The sequence below is a fragment of the Anopheles gambiae genome, chromosome 3 (genome assembly GCF_943734735.2).
Source record: "Anopheles gambiae chromosome 3, idAnoGambNW_F1_1, whole genome shotgun sequence".
NCBI classification, from domain to species: Eukaryota; Metazoa; Arthropoda; class Insecta; order Diptera; family Culicidae; genus Anopheles; species Anopheles gambiae.
The window spans coordinates 52,923,068-52,939,593 of NC_064602.1; the positions used below are offsets into that span (position 1 = coordinate 52,923,068).

At 42.2% G+C, this 16,526-nt stretch overlaps 1 protein-coding gene across 5 annotated transcripts in view; it reads right to left on the reverse strand.

Annotated features, from left to right (window-relative positions):
- Positions 1-1,905: 1,905 nt before the first annotated feature.
- Positions 1,906-16,526, reverse strand: part of LOC1275957 (protein Malvolio) — a 73,669-nt gene continuing 59,048 nt past the window's right edge. For 3 of the 5 annotated variants that reach the window (XM_061655580.1, XM_061655583.1, XM_061655581.1), the window contains 9 exons: positions 4,383-4,521; positions 4,148-4,303; positions 3,916-4,074; positions 3,589-3,801; positions 3,337-3,532; positions 2,877-2,907; positions 2,690-2,805; positions 2,520-2,611; positions 1,906-2,435 (listed from right to left, as the gene is read on the reverse strand). In XM_061655580.1, the coding sequence (XP_061511564.1) occupies positions 2,370-2,435; positions 2,520-2,611; positions 2,690-2,805; positions 2,877-2,907; positions 3,337-3,532; positions 3,589-3,801; positions 3,916-4,074; positions 4,148-4,303; positions 4,383-4,521 (1,168 nt within the window). In that variant the 3' untranslated portion in view covers positions 1,906-2,369. Of the gene's footprint in view, positions 2,436-2,519; positions 2,612-2,689; positions 2,806-2,876; positions 2,908-3,336; positions 3,533-3,588; positions 3,802-3,915; positions 4,075-4,147; positions 4,304-4,382; positions 4,522-6,438; positions 6,462-16,526 lie in introns of those variants that run through there. The other 2 variants (XR_009765908.1, XM_061655582.1) reach the window with 2 other exon arrangements.

Consider the following 16,526-nt stretch of genomic DNA (forward strand, 5'->3'; position numbering starts at 1 on the left):
GTCTGACAACGCGACTTGCTTTCAAGGAACTAGCAACGAAATTAAAGAAGGGATCAGTAGCGCACTTGCAGTTACATTTATAAGCCAAACAACTAACTGGATATTTATACCACCTGCAACACCACACATGGGTGGCGCTTGGGAAAGAATCGTTAGGTCAGTCAAAACGGCAATCAGTACAGTAATAGACAAACGCGGAAGCCAGATGATGAAACGTTAGAAACAATATTGTTAGAAGCTGAAGCAATCATAAACGCCAGACCCTTAACGTATATTCCGCTTGAATCAGCCGATGAAGAGGCGTTAACACCAAACCACTTCCTGTTAGGCAACTCGAACGGAACAAAAAAAAAAACTTTCACCTGAAGTAGAGCAGAAAGCAACAATCAGGAGTAGTTGGAAACTAGCGAGGTATATTACCGAACAGTTTTGGCAAAGGTGGCTTAAGGAATACCTCCCGGTCATTAAAAAAAAGAAGTAAATGGTTCAAAGAAGTCGAAAATTTGAAGATAGGAGATCTTGTGATCATAATAGGAACTACACCAAAAGACCAATGGACCAGAGGGAAAATAGTAAAGTTCACACCAGGAAAAGATGGGATAGTTAGAGAGGCTTTAGTGCGCACGTCGAACGGTCTACAACGACGATCAGCGAGCAGGCTTACTGTTTTGGATGTCTTGCAGTAGGTGAACCCAACCAATAAAAGCTCCTTCGCATCAGTAGGGAGAGTTCACGGGAGGGGGTATGTTGAGACGAAACCGTTCGACACCCTTGGCGTTTGAACACCCCTGACGAGACGAAAGTCTTCTCCAAACGGGAGAAGCTATCCAACCAGCGAGGAGTAAGGAGCAGATACAAAGCCGTAAGAGTAACACGGATTAATAAGTAAGCGTTAATATTCAGATAAGTAAAGGGACGAGAAAAGTAAGTGAAAAAGTGAAATCAAACGTGATCGTGTAGATTATAATATGTTTGAAATATAGTTTCAGGACCGTGTCAAAGGCGGTTAGCGAAAATTCATCCCAACAAAACAAAAAACAAAAAACAAAAAACAAAAAACAAAAAACAAAAAACAAAAAACAAAAAACAAAAAACAAAAAACAAAAAACAAAAAACAAAAAACAAAAAACAAAAAACAAAAAAACAAAAAACAAAAAACAAAAAACAAAAAACAAAAAAACAAAAAACAAAAAACAAAAAACAAAAAACAAAAAACAAAAAACAAAAAACAAAAAACAAAAAACAAAAAACAAAAAACAAAAAACAAAAAACAAAAAAACAAAAAAACAAAAAACAAAAAAACAAAAAACAAAAAACAAAAAACAAAAAACAAAAAACAAAAAACAAAAAACAATCATTCCTTGAATCGAGGAACATTCATTTCATTAAACGAGAAATTAATAATTACAATTACAATTACAATTACAGTTAGTTGAATGTACCTATTGAAGCACTCACGAGGATAACAAACTTACCTTAAAAAAATACGAGGATAAATCACAAGTGAAGCAGAAGGAAAATTGCGCGAAGGATACGTAGTCGAGGAAAGAAGGAGGACATAAAAAATGACACATCACTCCAGCATATCTTTGAGTAGAGAAACTTCTGGACAAACTGACTATCCCTTACACCCGGATGAGCGGGATAACAAAAAAAATAGGGCAGATCGAGATCGATGGGTAGATGGACCAGCGGAATCCACATGAAAATGCATGTGAGCGTGTTGAAAGATACAGGTTTCCTCTTCACCTGTATTTCGTTATGCATTAATTTTTTGTCATGCTACACAAGCGGCGTTTTGCCGTCCAAAATCTAGTTGAAAAGACATGCTCTCTCGTTTTGGCACATAGGAAAGTTTTCCAATAACTTCCTTTTGTTGATTGGGTAAAGGACAACTACAGTTGATGAACGATGGAAACGTAAAATTATGTTTTATTTCATTAACAGTTTATAATTCAAAACTAATTTATTTGAATAGATAACCCAATACGTTTTACTTTCAGTTGCTGTACGTTAGGGCCGGTCTGGTGGTACAGTTGTCAATTCGTACGCCTTAACAACATGCCTGTCATGGGTTCAAGCCCCGAATAGACCGTGCCCCCATGCGTAGGACTGACTATCCTGCTATGGTAACAAGAAGTCACTGAAAACCAAGCTCATGTCACTAGTGGGTACAGGCAGGCCTTGACCGACAACGGTTGTTGTGCCAGAGAAGAAGAATATACGTTATGAATCCATTAAAAAATATAACACGAAAAAAAAATCATAATTGTAACTACTTAGGCGCAATATCTCACATCAGTACGGTTTCTACTCACATCTAGTACATTCTGTTTATTGCAAAAAAATCATTTCTTTATTATTACGCTTTATATTCCATTGCCATTCAGATTTGAAAACAAATGGCTATTATCCAAAACAAACCGCTTTATAACCTAAAAAAGAAAGAAAAAGTTTTTCTTTTTTATTTCAGGAGGAAGTATATCTTATACAATATATCACGAAATAATGAAACTTACCCAATTTGAAGCTACTGCTTTATTTCCTAAATTTACCATCATATGCAATAGAAGATACAAATTAAAAGCTATGTAAAACATACCGAACAAAACTGGAACAAACGCAAGAAATTTGTCTGTGTTAATATGTCTGTGTTAATGTTAAATCATTCAAGCATTGATTAACTTACCAACGCCAAATATCATCAAAGGTGTTAAATTTACTTGCTCTAAATTGGCCACAATAAAATAAAGGTTTATACCAATAACAGTAAAACTGAGTGTGATAGAGATAATTTTTTCAAGTCTGCAAAAGGGAAAGGTATACAAATATGTTATATCATAATTAACAACATAAGGTGTAATATATAAGCTTACCTGCCATTCACAAAGTCTGCTTTCATCAATGCTATTGATATATAGAAAAGAGATAGCAATCATTAAGTAAAGATATATTACATGTTCGAGACGGATAATTCGTAGTGGAATCGTGGAAAAAACAGAGTGCGACTCCGTATCAAAATCGAATTTGATTCCGCAACAAAGATACAGAATCCGATTGTGTCCGATTGTCTCCGATCTGGAATCTTCCTTCCCGATCAGTCCCCCCTCCCCCGATATTTATGTTATAAAAAATTTCTCATACGAGCTCAATCGACGTTTTATCGTGGACTCAATGAGTCCGATGCATGCCCAAACCTCTCCCCACTCAAAATAGCCAGAGTCACTTCGAATCGGATCAATTCGACTAAGCCCGGAATCGGATCAATTCGACTCCTAAAAAAACGGACCCATAACTATTACATATTTGGAAAATATTATTCATAAAACAACATACCTAAACTTGAAGAAAAGGCGACTGTAGGTATCGCAGCGAATGGAAGCTGTAAAGCCATCACGGCATTCAATATATCGTTCATTTTAGTTAAATCTTCCAATCTACTGAAGAAAGCAACATAAAACGCAGGCATGATTGCCACTGTTCTGGTGAACAATACACGCTTCCAACGTGCCCATTGCAGGTTAAGAAAACCCTGTAAAATAATGTCGTGTCAGATTAATAAATTCTTTGTACGATCACCAAGTTTACCTCCATAGCAAATTGTCCTGCGTATGTGCCAGTCATAGTAGAACTTTGTCCAGCTGCTAGTATACCAATAGCCCACACGTACATCGATAGTCCACCATAAAAACATCCAAGTACTAATCCGCCTTTATAAATGTTGATATCGGCTGTATAATTATTTGCTATAAATGCAGATATAATGTCATCCGCAAATGATGAATTACTGCAAGCGTCAATCTATAAAGTTATTTGAAATTTTATAACTGCATCATGTAGTGGGTACTACTGCTTATATTTTTTACTAAGTTTTAAAGCACTCGCCTTTTGAAAGTTTAGTAGCAGTCTACTTACCACGTCTTGATTAGTCTTTCCATACACATCATGAGCGAACACGGACACAACAAACACGTTAATGACAAAGGATACAGCAAGGGCAATCGATGCTTCTATAAAGTAATAACGATTTGCCTTTTTCACTTCTTTAACATTGTTTCGATTAATTGTACGAGACTAAAAAGAAAAGAAAAAACTCTACCATTATTTCAAATCTTTGGTCGGGCAGCACTGAATCTATATGTTTTACCTTTACAAGCGCTGAATGTAAATATAAGTTGTGCGGCATGATAACGGCACCGATTATACCCACAGCCTGCAGCAGTGTACCGGGGCGGTAATCAGAAGACCAAGGAAGGAACATTCCTTCAATTACATTGATTTGCGGTATATCAGTAACGATGTACTATGGCACAAAAAAAAATCATGTGATTTACGTTTTACGTATGTTCCATTTTCTTTTATACGTTTTGAAAAATGATTACCTGATAACCAAACGATACAGCCATTGTAGTGATCAAAAATCCAAACAATAGTTCCAGGCGTCTCAGTTTGTACTTATCCAAAAACAAGAAGGAAAGTGTATCTAATACAGTTATCAAAACCCCTATGTATAATGGTATTCTAGGAAAAAAAACAAAATTTGTTATTATTATTTTATTTGATAATTATCAATAGTTTATCGTTAGAGGTTTACAATTGTTGTTCTTCTCTTCTTCTTCGGCACTATAATTGATGCCGGTCAAGGCCTGCCTGTGCCCACGAGTGAAGTGGGCTTGGCTTTCAGTGACTTTTTGTTACCATAGCAGAATAGTCAGTCCTACGTATGGGGACACGGTATATTCGTTGCTTGAACCCTTGACGGACATGTTGTTCTTACAACTACATGTTGTTACATTTCGAGGAATAGCGTAGCGGCGTACTAGTTCTGTTGGAAGTGTTATAGCAATGGTTCGCCGATACAGGGTGGATCCGAATCATCTAGAAGGTTACCTAGGCTCTCCATCCCCTACTCCTACTCAATACGACTCCGTCGTACAGAACGCTAATATGTCGCTCAATTATCCAAACTTGAGTATACGGGGAAACACAAGCCCTTGGGCGGATGGGTTGCATGGATAAATTGAGTGGTGAGGTAGATGATTGATCCTCATGACTCTACTTGATAGTAACTGTTCTCCATGTTAAGTTCGATTAAGATGTGGTGCTCAGCGCCATCTACATGTGAAACGCCATAGTTCAATAATTCACCTAACTATATTAGGCTACGTTATAGCGTTACTATAAGTTACTGAAAGTGTATATGAGTGCCAGGCTGAACGGACGCGAGGATCTGAATAAATACAATTTAAATTCTCAACTATACCTGGAGTATTACATTGGTGTCCTCGACGTGATTTCGCGTAAAAAGTGTGTAAGTGCAAAGTGCAGCTTAACCTTCATTTCTATAACCACCTACCCGGGTATGTTTTGCTTATTCTTTTTATGATAACTTTTTATTGGATTATCGAATCGATGCAAAAAAAAATAGAATGCCTAGAGAAACATGTTTTACAAAAGTGGTAAAAAATTCAGAATTTTTCAATTTTTTAAAATGTGCTTTAAAAAATAAAATCAACTTTTACCCCTTACTTCTATAACCACCTACCCGGGTAGGTAATACATACAATAAAGGATTTTGGTTTCGATTAGTCGCTAATTTTGTAATGATATGTATAGCAATGCATGTAGTTATATTTATAGAATCTATTCAAAAAGTTTTCTAGCTCTTAATGTTCTTCAAAAGTCACATAGATTGAAATGATTGCCCCGACAGTCGGGAAGACATGGCGGTGTATTAGTGTCAGTTGAACTAATTGCTATGCATTCAATTTATGTAACTAAAAGCCATACTTCATAAATTTATAAACTAAAAAGAAGTATTGTTATTATAGCTGCATAGAATACGTTAAATAAGACATTTTTTTACTAATAAAAATACAAATTCCCTTATATAATGTATTACCTACCCGGGTAGGTGGTCATAAAGATGAGGGTGTATTTTTGGTCATAGAAACGAAGGTTAACAGAGGAAATCACCCCGAAATAGTGAACGCAGAAGCAAACTAGATTTTTAACCTCACTGGGCGTCCCCTAACGTAAAGCACAGCATCGTACTCACACCGAACACACGTTCGCCATCGCTGCCCGTTGTGCGACGGAAGAAATCATGGTGTTCGGAGAATTTTCTCATGCCTTCTTTTTCCCTCCTACGGCAAATTTGTCAAGCAGCTCGTCGAGCTACCCGTCCCTGGCTCCGCTTCATACCCTTCGCCTAAGCGTGCTGTGATAGGTATCGATGTGTTGGGGCGTCAGACCAAGGATAATGTAGTTTGAAGGTTGATTTTTATCGCTTTTGCTGGGCGACATTGTGGGAGACATATGTCACTCTCTACATACAAATTTCATTACCCCGCACCAGCCCTCCCCGATTTTTATACCGGAGCCCTCAGAACAGTTATGTCAAGTAGTGAAATGTAATTTTGCTCTGAACAAATTCACCTTGTCATGAATCCCTGTCAGCCGTCGTCCGTGCTTTTTCCCTCCATAGCGCTATCTCTTTCTCACGTGTGGTCGCTCTTGAGTTGCTGCGGCGCTTAAAAAGACCGTTAACAAACATTGCGGCGATGAAGTTGCATTTTCACGTACAAATAAGTGATGGGAAAAATGAATCTCAGAAGGGATTCGAATCCCAATCTTCGATGGGATTCGAATCTTCGAATCCCAATCCCAATCCCAATATCGTATAGCGGTTTATTCTAGTTTGCAGCGGGGGTCTCTACGAATTAGATAAAGCTGGAATAAAAGGTCGTTCTGTTTTATTACAAATTATTTAACTTTTCAGTACTTACACCATAATTAGTACAGGTCCCTGAGATACGTGGATCTTTATTCAATATCAAATAAAATAATTTATTTAGTGACTATAACTTCTCATTAAATGTTACATTACACGAACATTTTCTATATTTTGATTCAAAACTGCGTGATTCGACTTCCGAAATTAGAGATACAGGCGTTCCCCGAGATACACGGTACCTCTTATACGCGGATTCGGAGATACGCGGATTTCCAAATTTGACAGTTCTTTGAGCAAATTGTACTGATCTGACACATTTATTACAGGGTTTCGAATCATATAAGGGAATAGTTCAACCACTTAGGGGAATGTTGCAAATCGGTAGGGGAATGTTGCAAGCAAGCTGTGGATGTTTGCAATCACTTAGGGGAGTTTTGCAATCGATTAGGGGAATGTTGCAAGCGTACTGTGGAGCTGTCATCAGACTGTGGGTGCCGCTGTAAATACCTTAAAATATTTTCGTCAATCTAACTAACTTATCATGTTTAATTATGGCTCCGCAGCAGGATTTCTTTAGTTTATCATGTGTACAGCAGACTCCCACACGAAAACAACTCCAAACTATGTTTTTAAAAAAACATCATCGTTATCAATTCGAAGCTTTTTACACCGGCACCCACCGTCTGATGACAGCTCCCCAGTACGCTTGCAACATTCCCCTAATCGATTGCAAAACTCCCCTAAGTGATTGCAAACATCCACAGCTTGCATGCAATATTCCCCTACCGATTTGCAACATTCCCCTTAGTGATTGAACTATTCCCTTATATGATTCGTTATATGTGTTATATGTTCTTATATGTTCTACGTTTGCCAAAAAATTAGTCTTCGATTCCCGGTTTTGGTTTGGAGACCTTCTCCGTGTCCTGTCGGCCTTTTTATCCCTTGCTTGCCGAACCGAACGTGATCGGTTGAAACCCGAACCGATATTTTACATATTTCAAAACGCACGTTTACGACAGGTCGTTGGGTCCCTTGCGAAAAGGTTCCAACAATACAAAAGGTCGTTTTAACTGCGCACACTGATCAAAGTCGCGATGGTTCAATCGGAACACCGACACTCCAAGTCACAGACGTGGTGTGAAGAAAAAGTTTTTCTGACCAAATCGACAACATACACGCGACGACACACATCGTCACATCGACCGCCGACATCGAGTTAGAGGGGGGGGGGCGTAGAACAGAACGTAAGCGTGAGTGAGTCGTCGCGTGTGTGAGTGTGTGTTGTACACTCTCGATAACTCATTTTTTTTTGCTCTTTTCTGGAACCCACATGTTCTACATTTTTCTGACTCTAAGCAACCAACGTAGCGTTTTGAATCGCTAGGGGGACCGCCTCTAATTTCAATCGCAATAAGAATCCCAATCGCAATCGCAATCAGAATCAGTATCCCAATCGAATCACAAACGAATCCCAATCACAATCCCAATCGAATCCCAAACGAATCCCAGTCGAAATCGAATCGCAATCCCAATCCTAATCAGAATCCCAATCGAATCCCAAACGAATCCCAATCCCAATCGAATTGCAATTAAATCCCAATTGCTAAGGAATCTTTTAGGGATTCAAATCCTACAAACGGGATCTGATCCGATCGCATCTTTCTAGGGATTGAATCTTCGAATCTTCAGAATCCTTTATCTCCTAACAGTAGTACAAATGACTAAGCTTTTGCTGTATATGTAGTAGATTACACAGATATGCTGAGCCTTCTGCGCATGGGTGTGAGTGTGCGTGTGTGTGCAACACTTTCGCCAAAGTGTTTTCTTCCGGCATGTTATGATCCATCGGTCAAAGAAAGGAAGGTGTTCATGACAGTGGTGGATTGGGGGAATCGGGGGACCTAGGAGGAAAGACGAGTTGAGGCCCCTGTAAATGGTAGCTGATGACCGGGAGGAAAGGATACTGGCACACAGCTGTTGGGAGATTGAACAGTATACTTAAATTGTCAGCGGAGGGAGGGAGGTGGGGTGGGCTTCGGCCATGGGATCCCTACGATCATCGGTCACAGGCCCTAAAACTATTGCCGGCATGAGGAGGGTGGGGGGGGGGGGCAAATGGTTCTCCAGCCACGGGACCCTAACGAACATCTTTCCGGGGGCCGTTGTCGCTAATACTCTGTCCAATTGTAGACATACGGCATACTACAGACTAGAGATCTTCGGCGATCGCCTAGTCTGCCTACCGTTAGGTCCGCCGCTTGTTGATGACGGTGTTTTTTTTTTTTAACGTGGAGGTGCATCCTTCCCCCTGCCTGCGTATGCATCGAGACAGTTTGGCAGTATGCAAGTTGCACGTTGGATAGGAGCGGTTCCGCGGCACCGTCATCATTCCTCGCATCTGCATGCCCGTCATGGGTTCTAACCGCGTATGAACCGTCTGACGTAGCAAGGGCTGACTATCCGGCAACCTGGTACTCAAGTCCTGAAAAGACCTGCACGGTCGCGTAGGCCGTAATGACAAGAATAATAATAAGCAAAGAAACTTGAAGTGCCATCCGTATCGGGGACGACTTTATCTTGACTTTGTTGCTGCTGGGTCTACCGCCGTGGCGTGACAAATGCACGGAATACACTTGACCAAAGGACATGAACCTACCGAGCTGTACCCATTCCAAGGCATTGCCGGTCGCACGGCGTCATGATACCGACACTAAGCCAACAAGCCGCCAGATTCTGGACGGACAGGTGCAGCACCATACGCGCACCGTAATAAACAAATCCAGAATCCTCTTTAGTATGTATTCAATTTAGGTTGTGTTTCCTCTTGCGTCCGCTAGCTGAATTAGAAATAAATGTGCAACATATCACACGTACTTTTGCTTCGATCGTGTGTCTTTTTAATACCCCCAGCATCAGAGCCGGTCGCAAAAATGGTAGTGCCAATGGTTGTGTTGTCTCACAGGTAGCGAGATCGAAAATGCATGGACTTTGTAGCTCGAAGACACACACACCCACACCCACACACCCACACACACACACACACACACACACACACACACACACACACACACACACACACACACACACACACACACACACACACACACACACACACACACACACACACACACACACACACACACACACACACACACACACACACACACACACACACACACACACACACACACACACACACACACACACACACACACACACACACACACACACACACACACACACACACACACGCATCGAATGGTCTCATCAGCAGCGGCACAAAATAAAATAAACCATCAATACACCGATAACACTTTGAATCCCAATCCAGCTTCTCCCACAGCGTCTCAAGGTCACACACAAAGTAATAAATGCTAACACCCACCAATAACAATACACAACCGCAATGCACATATAAGTATCAACGCATACACCACAACAACCAATCAGCTGGCGACGGAAGGCACGGGCTGAAGCTGAAGCGCAAGTAAGGCAAGGCAGGGTGAGGTAGGAAGAAGAAGCGGACGAAAAAATGGGCGCCTATATTTAAAAAAAAGTTACCGTTTTTTGCTCCGCCGCCTAAAATAGTTCGTCCTTTTCGCCAAAAAAAGATGCCAAACCTGCGCAGATTTTTCCCCATTTCTTGCGCAGGAAACTGCATGAATTTGCGCAGCAGGTAGTGGGGACGTTCCTGCTCGCTTATTCGATCGGTTTCGGCGGAAAGCGAACTAAAAACCGAGTTCAAAAACTGATCGATTTTGTAGTGCGGGCGGTGTTAAGTGCGGTTTACACTAGCGTTGAATATCCATATAACAAATTCGAGCAGTTTACGATCTCGCATGAGGCCTCGCAATCGCAATAGCTTTATAGCGCCAGTGACCACGGATGAAAGCGGGTTTTAAGGATAAGCACTTTTTCGGCCATAGTTTTAGCAGTTAGAATTAGAGCATCCCACAAACATTTCTTACAGCGCAAATTATAACTTGTTGGAGACTTAAAATGATATATTTTTTCTTGCAAATGCAAAGAGGATGTTAGTAATCATTTCAACGAATCACTGTAAAGAAAAAAGATTCTTTAAATAAAAAAATAAAAAAGCTTAAAGTAAAATAAATGTCGAGCAGGACGGACATACTTTTCGCAAACCTCGTCATGTTCAGCTGAAAGCCTTTCGGTGTACGATGCTGTCACAAACATCCCAAGTGACAAAGCAGAGATGGTATGTTGGGCAGAGGTATTTGCACAATAAGTGAATAATTACAGAGCGTTCACAATACAAAATAATAGGATCGAGTTTATTCACGTCTTAAAGCTGATGATAGTTCAAAGCAAGTGAGAGAAAAAAGGAAGAAGATAATGATGCGCACTTTAGGCGCGTCACACCGCATTGTTTATCTGTCAAACAGATGATGTTGGCAGCTCTGTTACGGCAATCAGGATTATGGCAAATATCAGTTGATGTTTCAATATGGTATACTTTAATTATTTAATATTAATAATAATGAATACTAAAACCGATATGCAATTTCGCTTTGGCAAATTTGCAGATTTACGTTCCAAAACAAGCACATATGCTTGCTTAGATAATAGTAATATAAGATACAGCTCACATTTTTGTTTACTGAAGTTTTCCGTTCAGCTTGCAAGTGTTAACGACATTTTTCGTTACGGTGTTTTTTACGGTCTGTCTGGCATATACTGTATCTATTCTATGCTATTCTATTTATATATACAGAGGAGCGCCGTTTTGCCGGGTTTTTAGGGACCCGACCTCGCCCGGGTACTCGAATAACATGGATAGTAAATCAAAGTATATTTTTTATTACAAATTCTGGAGTTTTTTTTTTAATTTGTATTTTTGTTTGGTAAAAACTAGCCAGCTTTTATGAACTTCATGCTTTTCTAAAAAGAATATTTAAAATGTGTTATGAATTAGAGCGATTTTTGCTATGACAATATGCTCTTAAATCTGTGTTTTTCAAATATCTTCCTCAGCACTCAATGTCACTTTTGTATTGAACTGTCACTTTTCAACAGTACGAATAAACGAAGAGCCGGATAAAAGGTATCCGGATAAACGGCGGTCCACTGCACGAGATTTGTATTAGAGATCAATTTAAGTTAATAAAAGAAAATAATTTTGGTCCATTCTGTAAACCGTTGCTTTACAAAAGATTATGTGCAAAATGTGTAATTATCATTGTTTTATTTCCCTTCCCCTTCCCCCTACGCGACGATTGAATCGAAATAGAGAACAAATTTACAGCCCAGGGCAAAACACTGTATGGGGTACGTCAATGATATGAACACATAAACGTCAATAATATTAACACATAGAAAGTAATGTTAACTCAACCACCTATATTTACAATTTATGATACTAAATCGTCATCTAATACTATGTTGGGTAAAACTAGGTTTTCTAGTAATACTAGTTTTGGATAACATTTCCCGGGTCAAATTGCATCAAACGCCAATTTTGTTTAAATTTTGTCACACGAGCTTGTATCCTAACGCACACATTTGAATCCGCCAACCGCGAACAGTCATTGGCGCCAGAATCAATTTGTATGACATCCACTTGTAAGAGAAAGACAACAACAGGTATACGCGACGCGAGCGAGCTAACTTGATCCTCTCACTATGCAAGTTGGCACTCGCGAGCCAGTATGTTTTTTTTTCTGCATGAATTTTGGATAGGCATTCCCAAATCAGCTCAGCTCAGCTTTGACAGTTGTCAACATAGCGTGTCTACTGCTATCGCTCCGCATTTATCCGCTATTTTATTGGTGTAATCTGGTTTTGCTATAATCAACACAAGTTTTAGTGTGTCCATAAGTGTAGTCTCGTGACCCTGCCATCGTGTTCCTGACGAAAACCACCGTGTTCGCGATATATTTGGCTTTTATTTGTGGCCCCTTCGACGTTCATCTGAAGCGGCATCTAAAATGGAGGATGTGTGTTATGCATGTTCTGAAGCACTGGGGCCGGTTGAAGGGTCAATTACGTGCCTATATTGTGAGGGTACATACCATCTGGCGTGCACTAAGGTGCCTATATCGGTCATCGACGAAGTGAAACGGATGGCTTCCCTGCACTGGAGTTGCATTGGGTGTACTAACGCCATCGAGAATCCTCAGATGCCGTGTTTGTTGACAGTGCAGCAATCTCAAACGTCACAAATACAAACAACACTCACCGGATCGATCGTCCTTCACTACCACCAATAATCACAGGTACTAATACAACCTCCGCTTCAATACCAACTGTTTCACAGACACCAAGAATCGATTATTTATGGCTGCATCTTTCAAGGTTGGCTGCGTCCGTCACCATAGAGCAAGTTGTCTCGTTGGTGTGTTTGCAGTTGGACACTGCAGACGCAATTGCTTTTAGTCTGCAAAAAGCAGGAACGGTTCCTAGCCCATTGAGTGCTGTATCGTTCAAGGTCAGAATCCCTGCTGCCCTTCGTAGTAAGGCACTTAACGCAGCCTCCTGGCCGGTCGGGCTCGGTGTGCGTGAGTTCATCTCGCTCCCACCGCGATCTCTACATTCACGAACACAACACACGAACACTTACACACCAATACCGCAACAACCCCGTACTCAGCAGACACCGGCACCACTACAGCCTCGCACTCAACACTCACCGGCACCACAGTAGCCTTGTACCCAACACAATAATTCCCACAATAATCCATACTCACCTGCACATATCCATGAACCCGCACGAACACAAACCGAACAATCACCAACCGATATGAACTGCACTCTCGCTTCACCCACTTTTCCGTCCACGTCACGTTCAAAAACACTTCAAACTACACTGGTTCAATTTTTTCCGAAGTAACCGCACTACAGCAGCGCACCCATATTTTGCGCATACGGCTCGAGCAAATCCTTCGACAACAAACACAATACACTCACTGTTAATGATGAAGAGGAAGTTTGAAGATGATGATAAAGACACGATGTTGTTGATTTGAACTCTGGAACTTGACTAAATTTATTCAGGAAAAACACTCGCTTATATACGGCAGAATTCGGGAATTCGAGCTGCACTTGCGGTAATTCGAGCTGCACTTGCGGGAATTCGAGCTGCACGATACCGATCTACAGAAATTTGCACTGCGTAATAGAATTATGATTAAGTAAAATTTACACGTAGGTAAATTTCTTGAAAGCGCCCTCTACCTTACGCTAGGCGTACTAAGGGTGACGCGTTACCATTACGCTTGCCGTAACATACTCCCCCGCGTTGAATTATCTAATTCAACTAGGATGAACTGGATGGCTCGTCGGTGGGAAGAACGCAGATTTTAGAGATGGAACGCTTGAAGTCTCCATCTTTCGTCTTGACGATGACCACTCGGATGTTGTCAGCTCCCTTGATGATCTGCGTGACGCGGCCAAGACACCATTTCGATGGAGGTAGCCCGTCCTCCTTCAGCAGCACCATGGTATCCAGCTTCACGTTGTCCTTCTGCTTGGTCCACTTGGTTCTCTGCTGTAGTCCGGACAAGTAGTCTGTTGACCAACGTTTCCATAGCCGACGGACAAACTCCTGCACCTTTTGCCAGCGATCGAGACGGTTGAACAGCAGCTTTTCCAGCGATGGTTCGGCCAGGGATACGATGGGGCGATGAATGAGGAAGTGACCTGGAGTCAGCACTTCCAGATCAGATGGATCATTGGAGAGTGGTGTAAGTGGTCTAGAGTTGAGGCATCCTTCAATCTGGATCAGTAGCGTGTTGAGTTCGTCGCTCGTGAGGATGGCGTTCCCAACGGTTGGCTTGAAGTGTGTTTTGAAAGACTTCACTGCCGCCTCCCAAAGACCTCCAAAGTTGGGTGAGCGAGGTGGGATGAACTTGAACTGGATGCCCTCGTCGATGCAGGACTTAATCACTGATGTTTGCCACTGGTGGTTGAATTGCTTGGACAAGGAGGCAATTTCTCGGGAGGCGCCCAAGAAATTCCTAGCGTTGTCGCATTCGATGATAGCCGGTTTCCCGCGTCGTCCGATGAATCGTCGAAGTGCCGCAAGGAAGGCGTTGGTAGACAGGTCTGCGACCAATTCGATGTGTACAGCCTTCACTGCTATACAGACGAAAATCGCTACGTAGCCCTTGATGAGTTGCGCCTTCCGAGATGTGTGTCGATAGTGGATCGGTCCACACAAGTCGACTCCGGTGTGTAAGAAAGTTGACGTTGGTGTAACTCTCTCTGCTGGAAGGTCGCCCATGAGTTGTTGTGCAGGTGTGGGGCGGCAACGGTAGCATTTGTAGCAGGAGTGAACGATTCTTCTGGCCAGGTTTTTTGCTCGCAGTGGCCAGAATCGTTCTCGCAAGCTCGCTATTAGCAGTTGTGGAGTTGCATGTTGATAGGTCCGATGATACAGAGATCTGATTCGTCAGCGGATGGTTGGCGGGTAAGATGTATGGATGCTTTCGGTCGAACGGGATTGGTGCATGTCGCAATCTTCCGCCCACTCGTAGCAGGCCATCTTGTAAAAACGGTGCTAGTAGTTTTAAAGGTGAGTTGTTGCCGACCGAATCGCCTTTCGATAGATGTTTGATGTCTTCTGGGAATGATTCAGCTTGAGCTAGGCGAACTAGACACAGTGTAGATTCGGCTAGTTCCTCCAAGCTGAGATGATGATCCAATCTGCGTTGTTGATGATTAGCAGGATTCGTATTGTGTCGGAATCTTCTTAGCCACGCAACCAGACGTTGCAGTCCGGTGAACGTTGAACGGAGGCTAAAAAGTTCGTTCGGAGCCACGGATTGTACAGCCATGCAGATTGGTCGCTCCTCCAATTCGTCCGTGGTGAATTCTTCCTGTCGAGGTTGATGAGTGTTCGGCCATTCCTCTGATGGTTGCGCCAGCCAGTCTGGTCCGTGCCACCAAAGGGTTGAATTTTCCAGCTGATCCGCATCCATTCCTCGGGAGATGATGTCCGCAGGATTGTCCGTTCCGGGTACGTGTCTCCACTCCTTGCCGTGAGTGATGTGTTGGATCTCGGACACCCGGTTAGCGATGAAGGTTTTCCAGCGTGACGGAGTTGCAGACAACCAATGCAGGACGATGGTTGAGTCAGACCAAAAGATGGTCTCGACCTGAAGCTTCAAGGCGTCTGACACCTTCTCGTACGAGTGTGCCAGTAGCAGTGCTGCAGAAAGCTCCAGCCGGGGTAAGCAAACACGCTTTTGTTTACGGGAGTCTGCTAGTGGTGCCACCTTGGATTTTGCAGTGATGAGGTTGGTTGTCACACGTCCATCGGTGTTGGTCGAACGCAAGTAAATCGCCGCTCCGTACGCCTTCTCGGATGCATCACAAAAGCAATGCATTTGTAGATTCGTTGCTCGTTGATCGGTTAAGAGCCAGCGTGGAATGTGGATCGTTTGCAGCATGGCCAACTTCTCGCGAAACAAAAGCCATCGGTTTTGTAGTGCTGGTGTTAACGGCTCGTCCCAGGCGATCTGACATCTCCACAGCTCTTGAAGGAACAGCTTGGCTTGGATGATAACTGGTCCAACCAGTCCGATTGGGTCGAACAGTTTCGCGACACCCGAAAGCGCGTTTCGTTTGGTGATGATGTTGTCTGCGTTCCAGCGCGGGATGTTGAATACAAAAGCGTCGGTGGAAACGTTCCACTTCAGTCCGAGTGTCTTGATGATCGGTGACTTCGCATCCAAGTTGAGAATCGTCCATCTTGCAGATGCTGGGGCAGATGTTTGAAGATCTGCCTGTTGTTGGTGGCCCATTTCCGCAAGCAGAATCCACCAGA